Source organism: Carassius gibelio, chromosome B20 (genome assembly GCF_023724105.1).
Source record: "Carassius gibelio isolate Cgi1373 ecotype wild population from Czech Republic chromosome B20, carGib1.2-hapl.c, whole genome shotgun sequence".
In the NCBI taxonomy this organism is placed as follows: Eukaryota; Metazoa; Chordata; class Actinopteri; order Cypriniformes; family Cyprinidae; genus Carassius; species Carassius gibelio.
The window spans coordinates 13,116,415-13,128,791 of NC_068415.1; the positions used below are offsets into that span (position 1 = coordinate 13,116,415).

Below are 12,377 nucleotides of genomic sequence, written 5' to 3' on the forward strand. Positions count from 1 at the left end.
AGTATGATTTGAGGTCAGATTCCTGGAAAATTATGAGCATATTTTTATTTTGATTAAGCACCTGTTTTCTAGTTTAAAATAAAAGCTATTCAGGTCAGCGTCTTTTGAAGCCACATACAAATTACACAGATTTTTTGTGTGTGTTGAGATTTACTAGTAACTTGAGATTTTCTTGACTGGGTAAACATTTGATACTACGTGTATGTTTTAGTAAAACTCGTGCTGTTGATCTGAGAAACACTCAGATGAGGAAAGTTGAGATGACATGAGAATGGAATGTGTGAAGTGTGGAGCGATGAAGGGCTGGGCAGAAAGAGAAAACCACAGGGAGAGTGTGAATATGTGTTTGATTAAGTGCAATTTAATTCCTTTAATTTGCAGCAATAAATTGTACAAATGCAAAGAGATATGAAGTGTGCATGAATGAAAAGAAATAGGAGTTTTCCCTGTAAAAGCATTAAAAGAGTCTAGTTTCATTATTGTTTGGCTGTTAAACCTTCATCCTGACTGTGGATATTGACACAAGGATATTGAAAATGATATTTGGTCTAGGCAGACTGGGAATACATAGTTCAGGCAATCAAATGTTGGCTTGATGTTTTACATTACAACACGTTTACATAGAATCTCCCAGACCATTGGGGGATTAATAAGAAATGTGATCATCTCATATTGTGTCAGTGAGATAAGTTTTGATCTAGTAGTTTGCCAACCATACACTGATATATATATATTTTTTAAACATGACAGTAATGTAATATTAGAAAAACAATCAGTTTTAAATAAATGCTGTTATTTATTTGAAAATCATACTAAAATGTATAACAAAAAATTATAAGCACTGTTTTCAATATTAAGAAGAAGAAATGTTTCTTTAGTATTAAATCAGCACATTAAAAGAACTGAAGACTGAAATAATGACTGCTGAAAATGTAGCTTTGCCGCCACAGGAATAAACTATAAATTGAAAAATTGTTAGCATAAGAGACATCTGTCAAAACATTTTAATTTTTTTTTTTGATTGTTACTGACCAAAAACTTTTGAATGGTAGTTTACAGTATATTGCAGTATCATTCATCTAGGTTAACCAAATGGACTACAGTCGTGAGCTGAATTATGATGTCATGAGTACAAGTTGTACCTAAAACTGTGACAGCTCATGGAGTAGTTATGCACTATCAATAATCAAAGTCATTATCATAGTGTCCTTTCTGAAAAGGGACAAATTAGCCCAGTGAAAGAAAATGACCTAATAGCGAAGGAAACTGGTGAGGGAAGAGGAAGTAATGATGCAAAAGCATGAGCGTGCTTCCTGCACAGCATTCCTCAACTTCCTCTATCAATAGAAAGCAAAGGAAATGGGAAGAATAAACAAGGAAAGCTTGATATAGAGATGGAGGAAGGTACAAAATGCTGAGGTGCTATTTTAAATATAATCTAGTGAGCGAAATCAGGTGAAAGTATAAAGTGGGAGTCTGCTGGAGAGTTAGAGACAGTTCTCTGATCCTGGCCAGATCTTCACACAGCTCTCATTTCCTTTTCCTCCCATTATTTCGACATCATCTTCCTGGCCCAAGGAATGCGTGCACAGATGAGGGTGTGTGTCTGTGGAAGTATGTGTACGTGTGAGTTGGGGTCTGCAATGACGTCGCAGCATCCCCTGCAAGCCCCCAGGCCAGCGGGAAGCCCACCTCCACATGTTCCCAGCCAAAACAGACCGCCGACTGCTCACGCTTCTGCGTTTGATCACGTTTCCCTGATGCAAGAGATAAATGACTGATGTCATTCTGGGTATCAGTTTCACCATGACGGACTATGACTGTGATTAGCTGTTGGTATTTTATCACATTTTAGGCCTGCATCCGACTGGAATGGCTCATATGTGTCAGTTGTGTCTTTCTAGCCAAATCATCAAATATGACTCTGTTTATAAGTGATTCATTCAGGAAGAAGTAGAGTACAAGCTTCCTCTTTTGAGGAATGTCCATTACAGTAAAAGGGCGTGACTCACACTGTTTAGTGTGAGAGAGTATGTGCTTATTGAATTCCACTCGTATGGAGTCACTGGGGGCAAAAAGCCTTTCTCATATGTCAAATCCCTCTGATCTGAACCCAATGGTTCAGTCTGTTACTACAGATCACAACACAGTCTGAGGACGGCTATTCATCTACTATTCAAGAAGAATTTGCCCTAACTGTACCCTCTAGCTTTGCACCAAACACTTAAGTTAATGTGCAGCTCTGCAGTCCAGTAACTTAAAACATCACAATAACAGAGCAATCAAATCATTTGAGTATAACTATTGTTGTGGTAAAGTGAATTATACAGAAAGAGCTTTGGTGTAGTTAGGAGAGATAAAATACCAATCTTAACTGGATGAGTTTCCGTGTAGTCTGTAGGATCCAGACCAAACTGGATTAGAGTTGTTATCACCCACTTAGAAGAAGATTTTAGCTGGAATTCGCACATTCCATGAGAACAATGGCAAGGTGTGAGATGTCTGATTAGACCCTTGTATGCTGAGGAATTCTTCAGCCATCCTCCTTCAACAAAACTTGAATGAAACAAGCTGCCTCAGTTTACACTTTGTATGAACCATTAGCACTGTAGAGTGCCAGCCTCATTACATTAGCATTCTGGGAAGTCTGGGAAGCAAATTTGAAATAGAAAGTCACTTTGTGTGCTAACCTTTCACTTTTAGAACAAGGACTTGTGTTGACAAAAATTCTACTGTCTAATCGTAATATATTCAGCATGATATTCATCACAGTAAGCCACTAAATAGTAAATAATAATTAAATCATGTATTTCCTTTGTTTTTGTGACAGGTTTGTCAAACGAGTGCCAATGAAATTGAAACAAAAAATATTCAAAACTGGTTCAGTTTTGATTGGAAGTATTTATGGCTGGTATTTAGGCCCATGGGCTTAGAGTGATATAGAGGAGATATAAAGAGTGAGCAGCTGAGAGATACGATACATGGGAACATATTGTGAAGGTCCTCATTTCTCCCTTGCATTTTAAGTGTCATATAGATCCCGCCGTCTTGGATTAGAGACGGAAAGGGGAGCTGGAGCTCTGTGTAACATCATGTACAGAAATGCCTTTGATAACTTGAGTAATCTTCCCTCCCTTCACACACACACAAACACTCAGACACAGACACATATTTTAATATGGCTTTACACTCTCTGTCATTTTGAACGGGAAATAAAAAGTTGGGTAAAGGAATGTTGGAGTTTGAGTAAGTGGGTGGAGGGAGTGTGTAAAGAGGAGTGGAGGGGGAAGGAAGAGGGAAACTCATTCAGTAGAGAGGGGCAGAGAACAGCTGAAAAGCCAAGGAGGAGGAGGAGGAGTGGGGGGTTTGGGGGAGCATGGGTGGGGTGGTCCCACATAGGACATGTGTCAGTGTCTGTTGAAATGTGTGTTACCCAGCCGTTCCCCTCATTCTCACCCAGAAACTCAGAAGAGGAGACGCCTGGCTTCAACACGAGCTTACGGGACAGAGAAAGAGAGGGAAACAAGAGGGTAGTTTTGAAGCCTATCAGCTGATTGTAGTCTGAGAGGAAACAGGACATTTAAAGGAAGGGAGTTCCAAAAACCATCACTGTCAGCAACAGTTAAACAGCAATTATTTTTCTCCTGAAAAGTAATTGCAAAGTTTATGAAATGCTCGGGACAATAACGCTAACAGGTGAGATGCATCTAAAATCTATGACTTGTTACAGTTGAAACATATTATGGTTATTATAAGGGGACAGTTGGGGGCAGTAATAATTAAAATGGTTTGTTTAGGAAATTGGTTAAATTACAATGTGTTATTCAGTAATTAAATTCAGTTACAATGTGTTATTCAGTTAAATTTGTGGACAAATTCTAATATCGTCTGCCTGATCTGTAACTTGTGGAATCTTTGTATAGAGGGCAATGTTGTTAAATTATGTTTAATATGTTTTCGTGAGAAATTATTTCATTGATTTTTAATTTGAGCGATTAATTCACTTTTACTTGCATATCTCAAGGTTCGTTTGTATACGTGTTTCATTATTTTGCATTTCATTAAGCCTTAGAACATATAAAACAGCAAGGATTCCTTAAAAGTAGTTTCAGTGTTTATATATATATATATATATATATATATATATATATATATATATATATATATATACTAACAGTGATGCTTAGAGTAGTGAAGTCATATCTCTAGTTTGTTAATGTAAAGCATTAATCTTTAAGAATTGGATATCAACCTGAACCTTAGAAGGATTTATCTGTTCTACAACTCATGTGGTATGAGAAAACAGTACATTTGGTGGCTTTATGCATGTACTATATAGAATTCTTGGAAATGTTGCAATCTGATGGGCTTCAGTGGTCTCAGATGTCCTTCTTTTTTGGAATTTTAATGAGATTTTTTTAGCCCCTCAGATCTTAGTCAGGGTTCTCGAGAGGTGGTGTGGTTGTATGGAATTGATTAAGTGCTGCACATGATATCAGATAGTGTTTTGATTAGCTGGGAATGTTTATTAGGATTTTGTGTGGATTTTCTTATCTTTATATTTATGTCCATTTAATCAGTTTTCCCTAAATTGACCATTTTGTTTTGTTTTAATTGGCTTAAATTTCATAAATACAGAGCATTGCAGGTTTATTAATGTGCTTGTTTACTTAATGAAGTTATTGAACTTCCAACAAGTGGATATTGGTTGTAATAGTTATGAAATGATTGTTTCATGATTCCCATCTATGTCAAAGGGAATCACTAAAGTGTAGTTATTTGGTGTGGGAGGTGGGGTAGTTGTCCTGGTAGGGGTCCGTCTACTGCTGATTCTTCCTGTAACTTCCCTAAACTCACAGACTCCACTAATGAACAGCCTGTGTTTGCATGTAACAGCATGGGGTAGGGGGTTGTTGACCATTACCTCAGACCCATCTCAACAAACATCCACCCCTCCCCCGTCTCTCTAGACTATCACACCACTGTGATTTCAGATGGCATTTGCACCCACCCATTCCAAAACTCTCACCCACAATTCCACACATTAACAGCCACAACAGACATGCTATCAAATTGCTTGGCTTGACTTTCCCCAGTCTAAGCCACCATTGCGACAAAGGCAAATGTACGACTGGTAGTTTCACCAAGTCTTTGACCCATTTTGTCTTTCATACTTGTGTAAAAATACATGTGCACATATACAGCGCCTCCCTGTCTCCAGCTGTGTGAGGCAACAGCAGTGTGTCTTTCTCCATAAAAATGTGTGTCCTTCATTGTTAAAACATTACTACAGTGTAAGAAGAAACCTCCTGGAATGTACCCATAGGAGATGATTTTACAATTATGGAAAGATGATTTAATAGCATATAATCTTTAGCTGCAGATCTGTGAATTTAGTTTAAATATATTTGTGGGCCTCTTTCTAAATGTTTGCATAATAACTGTACTACTCTGACATTTTGATTCCAACTTTACTGTACAGCCGGGAATGTTTAAACTATAAGACTTTCTAATTGTTTTGCTAATCAGTCTTCCATTTCACCAAGACTGAGAAGTTTTATCTGTCATTCTATATGGCTTCCCATAATGCCCTTTTCCCTTTTTACAATAAGGATTTTCGTCATGGTCGTTTAAGTTCCAGTATGGACAATAGTGTGGTCCCCCCACCCCTTTTATCACAAGCAGGAAAAAAATCCAGGGGCCCATTGTGAAACAAAGAGGACAACACAATACAGTCTTCCTAAGCTGTAGTTTAGAATTTGGTTTGGTCTGTTGTTGGGGGTGGGGGGGTGTTGTATTGTAGGGAGATGGGGATGGCTGTACAACAATGAACTATGGGATTTGGTTTGTGCTTCACTAAATTTAAAGCATTGAAAACACAGATCCTCTTTTAATGTTTTATACCAACACAAAATGGGCTGATAAATGTAAGCGAGTGACCACAACAGCATAAAGAGCATCAACATTTTAATGGCTGTCTGTTGTCCTAAGGGTCTGTTATGATGGCAGTCTGTAAATATGAGCCATTCATGTTGTTTAGCTGTAAGATTTTCAAGTTTAGGGTAATCAGTCCAAGACTTTAACAGTCACATAAAAAATAAACCATTCATGAACAATTTATTGATCATTCTGATCTCTGGCTTAAGTTGTTTTGTTTGATAAATGGTTAGGTGCCACTTTATCTCTGCCTGTGTCATACAAGTATGTAGGAAGCCAAGTAATGTGATATCCATGCATTAAAAATGCTTGGAATTTGTTTTTAAAGTCACTGGGTGGGTTTCAGACCCCAGAGCAAGAGCAAGCAAAGCCAGATGTGAACAGTCCCTTGCTAGGTTGGATGTCAAAGGAAAACTGGGCCTCTAGGAGGCTCACACTACATGCAAACTCGACTCCCTCTTGTCTAACCCCACACCGTCAAAACCAACCCACTCTTGTCAAACCACAGATAAGCAAGGGAAGAATTCAAGATATAATGAGTGTTTGTTCTCCTGTTTACCCCACCTGTTGCAATTTTGTTTTATTTTTCGTCTTTGGAAGCTTAAGAACTGGGCAGATAAACAGGCTTAATGAAGATTATTAATGAAGTGACGTCATTATGTGTTTGCTGTGCTTTATCAAATAAGGTCAATTTCATAGTCCAAAAGTTTGGCAACATAGCCTGCATAACTGTGAAGCTTACAACATGGAAATTTCCCCTGGTTGCTTTGATGTTAAATGTTGTTATCATTCCCCAGATTATCATTTTTTTTGGTGCTCACAAGAAAGAGACCAGAAAATGTAAATGTAATATCAAATTGCCATCATATGCCTAATTAAATCTGAACAGGGGTTGCATTTTTTTTCAGGTTTTCTAGCAATGTGGTTCTGATTTCCTTCAATTGCCACAGCCCTCCATCTTGAATTATTTATATCGCTAGATCATGTATTTTGCTTTTATAACTCTTAACTTGTTTTTCTACACTTAGCCCTGTTGAAAACTAGCTATCCATAAGAGACAAAAAAATTTGACTTTATGAATGTTATGATATTTAATGAATGATGATAATTTGATTTATGCTATTTCATAAGTGTGAACTTAGGTAACTTGAAATACTGTAACTGAAATAAATATACTAAAACATTTACTAAAACTTTGCATATTTTTCCTTACAGTTGGCCAGACGGAAACCATCACCCAAACAGAAGATATCCCTGAAACAACCGAGGTGCATCAAGAAGAGGTTGCCCCTCAGGTTAATGGAGAGAAAGAAGACAATTCTGCAAATGCAGATGAAATTACAAGCACAGAAGAGAAGGCAGAAGAGGAAAAACAAGAGGAGGTCAATGAGGTGGGCTTCAAGAAGATCTTCCGTTTCGTTGGATTCAAGTTCACACTGAAGAAAGACAAGAATGAGAAGACTGAGCCTGTGCAACTGCTGACAGTGAAGGAAGCAGAGAGTGGTGCAGATACATCTTCTGAGGACAAGAAAGAGGAACCTGCAATAGAGGAAGACAAATCTGTGGAAGACAAGTCACCAGAAACTACAGAAAAAGAGCAAGACAAATCCCCAGAAACTACAGAAAATGATCAAGAGGCCACGCCTGAAGAAGTGACTGATAAGGCAGAAGAACCAGCAGACAAAACTGCTGTTGATGCCCCATCAGATACTGAAAAGTTAAGCGAGGAGGTGACTGAAAAATCTGCTGAAGAAATAGGGACAGAAAAAGAACCAGAGAAAGAACCAGAGCCAGAAGCACCAACTGAATCGCCCACAAGTCCACCATCTCAAGAGACACAGAGTCCCTTTAAGAAATTTTTCACTCAGGGAATCTTTTCTAACCTGCGGAAAAAGGCGAGCTTCAAAAAACCCAAAGATGAGGAGCCCATCAAGGAAAAATCTGCAGAGGAGGACATTAAGGAAACTGAGGAGACAGCAGATGGTGTTGTTGAAGGTACAGAGGAACCTAAAGTAGACGCAGAGAAAGAACAAGCTGAGGGTGAGCAGATAGAGAAACTTTCAGAAAAGGTTGAAACTAAACCTGAAATAACAACTGAAACAACTTCCACTGAGACAGAAGAGCCACAAGAACTTAAAGTTGAAGCTGAGGCTACAAGTGAAGCTGAAACTCTGACTCAGACTGAGACTGCTGAAGCTCCAGCTGCTGAAATTGCTGTTGAAGTTCAACCCACCGATGATTCAAAACCAAGTGACAAGCCAGATGTTTCAGAAGCAGCAACAACTGAAGCTGAAATCCTGTCCTCTCAGGAGAAACCCAAGGCTCAGGGAAGCCCACTTAAGAAGTTGTTCACAGGAGCAGGGCTAAAAAAGCTGTCATCCAAAAAGCAGAAGAGTAAAAAAGAAGCAGAGTCAAAGCAAACAGAATCAAGTGAACAAGTTGCTGAAAACATCCAGTCATCCACCGAGTCAGCTGAGCCCCAGAAACCTGACAGTGGAGCATCTTCTCCAGAAGAATCTGGTGAACATCTTGTAGGGGAGGTACCTCAAGCCGAGGTGGCTCATGCTGAGGTGGCTCAAGCCGAGGTTGCTCAAGCTGCAGAGACTGAAGGTGAACCAGTCCCTTCTGACAGTGAGAAGAAGAAAGATGGAATTTTACCTTGGTCCTCTTTCAAAAAACTAGTCACTCCAAAAAAACGTGTCAAAAGGCCCTCTGAGAGCGAAGATGAAGCACCTGGAGACAAACCCAAATCTTCTACCCTATCTTCAACAGAGAGTGCTGTCTTTGATGAGAAAGTTGATGAGCCTAAACCTCCTGAAGAATTGTCCCCTGAGTCTAAAGAAGAGTCACAGTCAGAATCAAAGGCTGAGCCAAAAGTCGAAAAGCCTGAACCAACTGCAGAGGAACCAAAAAGAAAAATGGATACATCTGTGTCCTGGGAAGCCCTTATTTGTGTGGGCTCAGCTAAAAAAAGGGCCAGAAAGACTTCTGATTCTGACGACGAAGAACCTAAGATTGAGGAAGAATTGCAGGAGTCAGGAGAAGAGCAGACAAAGACCGCTGAGTCCCCTCTTGTAAGCTCTGGTGAAGCTGATCATGAGAATTTGGCTTCTTCACCTGAACCAGAAGAAGAACTTGTGTCTACCTGGGAATCTTTCAAAAGGCTGGTAACCCACAGAAAGAAACCTAAAGCAGAAGACAAGTCAGATGAAGCCTCAGGCCCAGAGCATACAACATCTGACAGTGAAGCCCCCAAAGAAGAATCCTCGTTCTCTTTGAGGAAATTGATTCCACGCAGAAAGAAGAAGTCTGATGGTAAACAAGAGCAGATCTCTTCTGACATTGGCTCTGCAGAAGATGATTCTGACACTCCAGCTGTGGTACCTCTTTCAGAATATGACAATGAACCACCTGCAGAAGTTGCAGTTACGGGGGAGGAAGTGAAGCAAGAATCTGCACCAGTCACCCAGGCAAAAGCATTAGCTGAGGATAGATCACCATCTTGGATTTCAACCACTGTGGAAAATGTTGAGGATGAGACAGAGGGAAAGCAGTTGAGTGACATACCTGAAGAAGGAGACACAGCTGCCACACCCAAATCGGCAGATAACACTATTGCAGAGGACATTGTTGAGCTTACTTCAGAAGCAGTTACAGCCCTTGAACAAGTAGAGGAGACTGAAATGGTTTCTGCTGTATCACGCGTTACAGCATCCCCAGTTACATCAGGTGAGACAACTCCTGTCCCAGGTGATGGTGTAGAGAAGAAGACAGATGTAGTACTTCAAGAAGCTGTGGAAACTATCAGTGTTACCACAAGTGCCATGGCTGTCACCATGACTAAGGAACAGGAAGAAGTAATTGCAGTCAGCACTGATGTTCTTTTGGTCGAGTCAGCTATCAAGGAAGAGAAAACAGTCTTGGTTGCACATGAGAAAACAGAGGCAACTACTGTTTGCGTTGGCCTTGATACTAGTGAAATAAAGGCGGTGGAGGAAGAAAGCCTTACTCAGAAGCCTTCAGTGGAGTCGGTAACAGTTGTTAGCCAAGTGCTTGTCACAGAGTTGGCTGTTGAAGACAAAACACAGGAGCCTGAACAGGCCAGTATGACTGAGGATGAGGTTCATGAGGCTCAGATGAGTGGAGGTCAGACAGAGCTCAAAGAAAATGTGGTTAAGGAGAAAGCACAGTTTGAAGAGATAAAGGAGACATCTGAAGCTGAGGCTGTGACTGATCTCCAAGAAGTAGCAGCAGTCAAAGTAGCCCTCATCAATGCTGTACAACAGGAACCAGAGTTTCTTGAAGAGCCAGTGGTGGCAGAAAAATCCCCTCAGGTTGAGGCTGCAGGTCCTGTGGAACCAACTGTTGAAGAGTCACCCTGTGCCCAAACTGTAGAAGTCACGGAAGTTGCTGTTGCTGAAGGTGAGAAAGTGCAAGAACTGGAGGATGTTAAAGAAGCTAAAGCCACAGTTGAGGTAGTGTCTGTGGAAGGAGTTGCTATGGCTGTGACAGAGGAGGTCATGGCGACCCTTCCAGAGGTGCCTGCTTCTCAAACAGCTGGGTCTACAGAAGATTCCATTCCAGTTGTAGCCACCACTGAAGAATTTGCAGTCATCAAAGAGACTGTTTGTATTACAAACTCAACATCTGAGACAACAGAATCTCATTCAGCAGCTCTAGCTTGTGAAACAGTTATGGAAAAGGTTCCTCTTGTTCTTCCCACAGATGACCAAAAAATCCAGGTTAAAGTGAATGATGCCGAGGTTGGCTCTGCTCAAGAAGTTATTGAGAAAAGCTTAGAAGTAACCTCAACGAAAGTTAGCGTTTTGGTTGAAGAAGTAATTGAGAATATGAAAGAAGAAACTGAAGTGATCCAGGCAACCCAAGTGACAGAAGCAGAAATCATTGAGAAACAGAGCAGTGTTATTGTTCAAGAGGTCATTCAAAATGTTGTAGAGAACATTGCTGGGGCACATGCCGAACAAAAAGTGCCTGCTGAGAAGGAAGAAAACTGTACCACATCAGTCGATGTCAAATTTGAAGAGGCCCCAGTGGTTTCTGGAATGGGTGAGGAAAAAACTTCAACAGAAGTCGTTTTGGAGGAAAAAACTCAACTGGAAACAAGCCCAGAGAAGCCAAAAGCATCTGATGATATCTGCAAAGATGATGATGAACTAACACGCATTGTTACTGAGAAACCAATGAAAACAGTCAATGACACCATCCTGATTACAGAAACGGTCACCGTTTCTATCACAGATGAAATCCAACCTCAAAATGAGGAAGTTGCCACAGTCTCTGTGGAAGATGTGCATCATGAAACAGAGGTAACAAAAAGTGAAGTCGAACTTAAGCAAGCAGAAGAGAAAAAGCATAGTGGGACCACAGAAAGTGAAGAAGGAAAAAGTCAAGTTGAATCACATCCCAAGGATGTTGAAGCTTCAGAGGTTTCAGAAGCCATACCAGAAGAAAAGATGACAGAAACAAGTCAAGACCAGATTGTGGCTGAGCAGTATCAAATGGCACAGGAGGTACAGATTGAGACTGTACAGGAATTTAACGTTGGTGTCATAAATGTCATAAATGCAGATGATGTACCTGTTCAAGACACTGAGACAAACATGAAAGAAGAAAGTTCAGAGGGCAAGGAATCAGTAGAAGACAAGCTTCAAAAAGACTTGGAAGAATCTCAAACGGAGGTTTCAACACAGGACACAACAAACCAGGAAGAGTCAAGAGATCCAGACTGTCAAAAGACAGATGCTAAAAATGTACCTGCCAAACTGGAGACTGCTACTGATAAGTCCGTAAATGCTGTTGCAGTGGAGGAGGTGATGGAGGAGATCGGGAATGAGATTGAGCAAGTCTCCTCAGAGGTTGTCACAGTCTCATGAGCAGGTTAGTCTTTATTCATTTAATGAAACTGATTTTTAGAAATGTAAAGCAAAACAGTTGAATTACAACATTTCCAAAGGTAGTTTTGACCATTAAAGAAAGTTCCACATTCCTTATCTCAGTTTTTGCATGGTGCCTTTTTGAAAACCTCAGTGGATCTTAGTTTTATTAGGGGTAGATTTCCATTTGGAGAGATGAAAAAGCTTTTGTTCCATGTACCAGTAACCAAGGGACCTTCAATATCAAAGCAGGAATGCCGCTGCCTGACCCTTCACTTTGTATGCTGGGTCTTAGAGGGAAGCCGTGTGAAGAAAGATGAACTTTTGGTGAAAGACCGAGTATAATTCCCCACCCCCTCCCTAATGCACGCTCTTACTCTCTTCCTCTCATCAAAGCCTTCAATATGTAGTTAGAGAGCCAATTCATCTGAAAAGATACACTTTATGATCAAATACAACCCTTAGAAGTGTCATATCAGTATATGAGGAGAGAGAATAAAACTTAATTGCAAGATTTATTTTTTCCAATAGCTAAAGCCTAGGAGA

General features: G+C 40.2%; 1 protein-coding gene across 2 annotated transcripts in view; it reads left to right on the forward strand.

Annotated features, from left to right (window-relative positions):
• The window catches only part of akap12b (A kinase (PRKA) anchor protein 12b), a 33,460-nt gene that overhangs the window by 18,238 nt on the left and 2,845 nt on the right, over positions 1-12,377 (forward strand). Inside the window, exons 1-2 of one of the 2 annotated variants that reach the window (XM_052586204.1) lie at positions 3,383-3,696; positions 7,153-11,835. In XM_052586204.1, the coding sequence (XP_052442164.1) occupies positions 3,672-3,696; positions 7,153-11,831 (4,704 nt within the window). In that variant the 5' untranslated portion in view covers positions 3,383-3,671 and the 3' untranslated portion in view covers positions 11,832-11,835. Of the gene's footprint in view, positions 1-3,382; positions 3,697-7,152; positions 11,836-12,377 lie in introns of those variants that run through there. The other variant, XM_052586203.1, reaches the window with a different exon arrangement.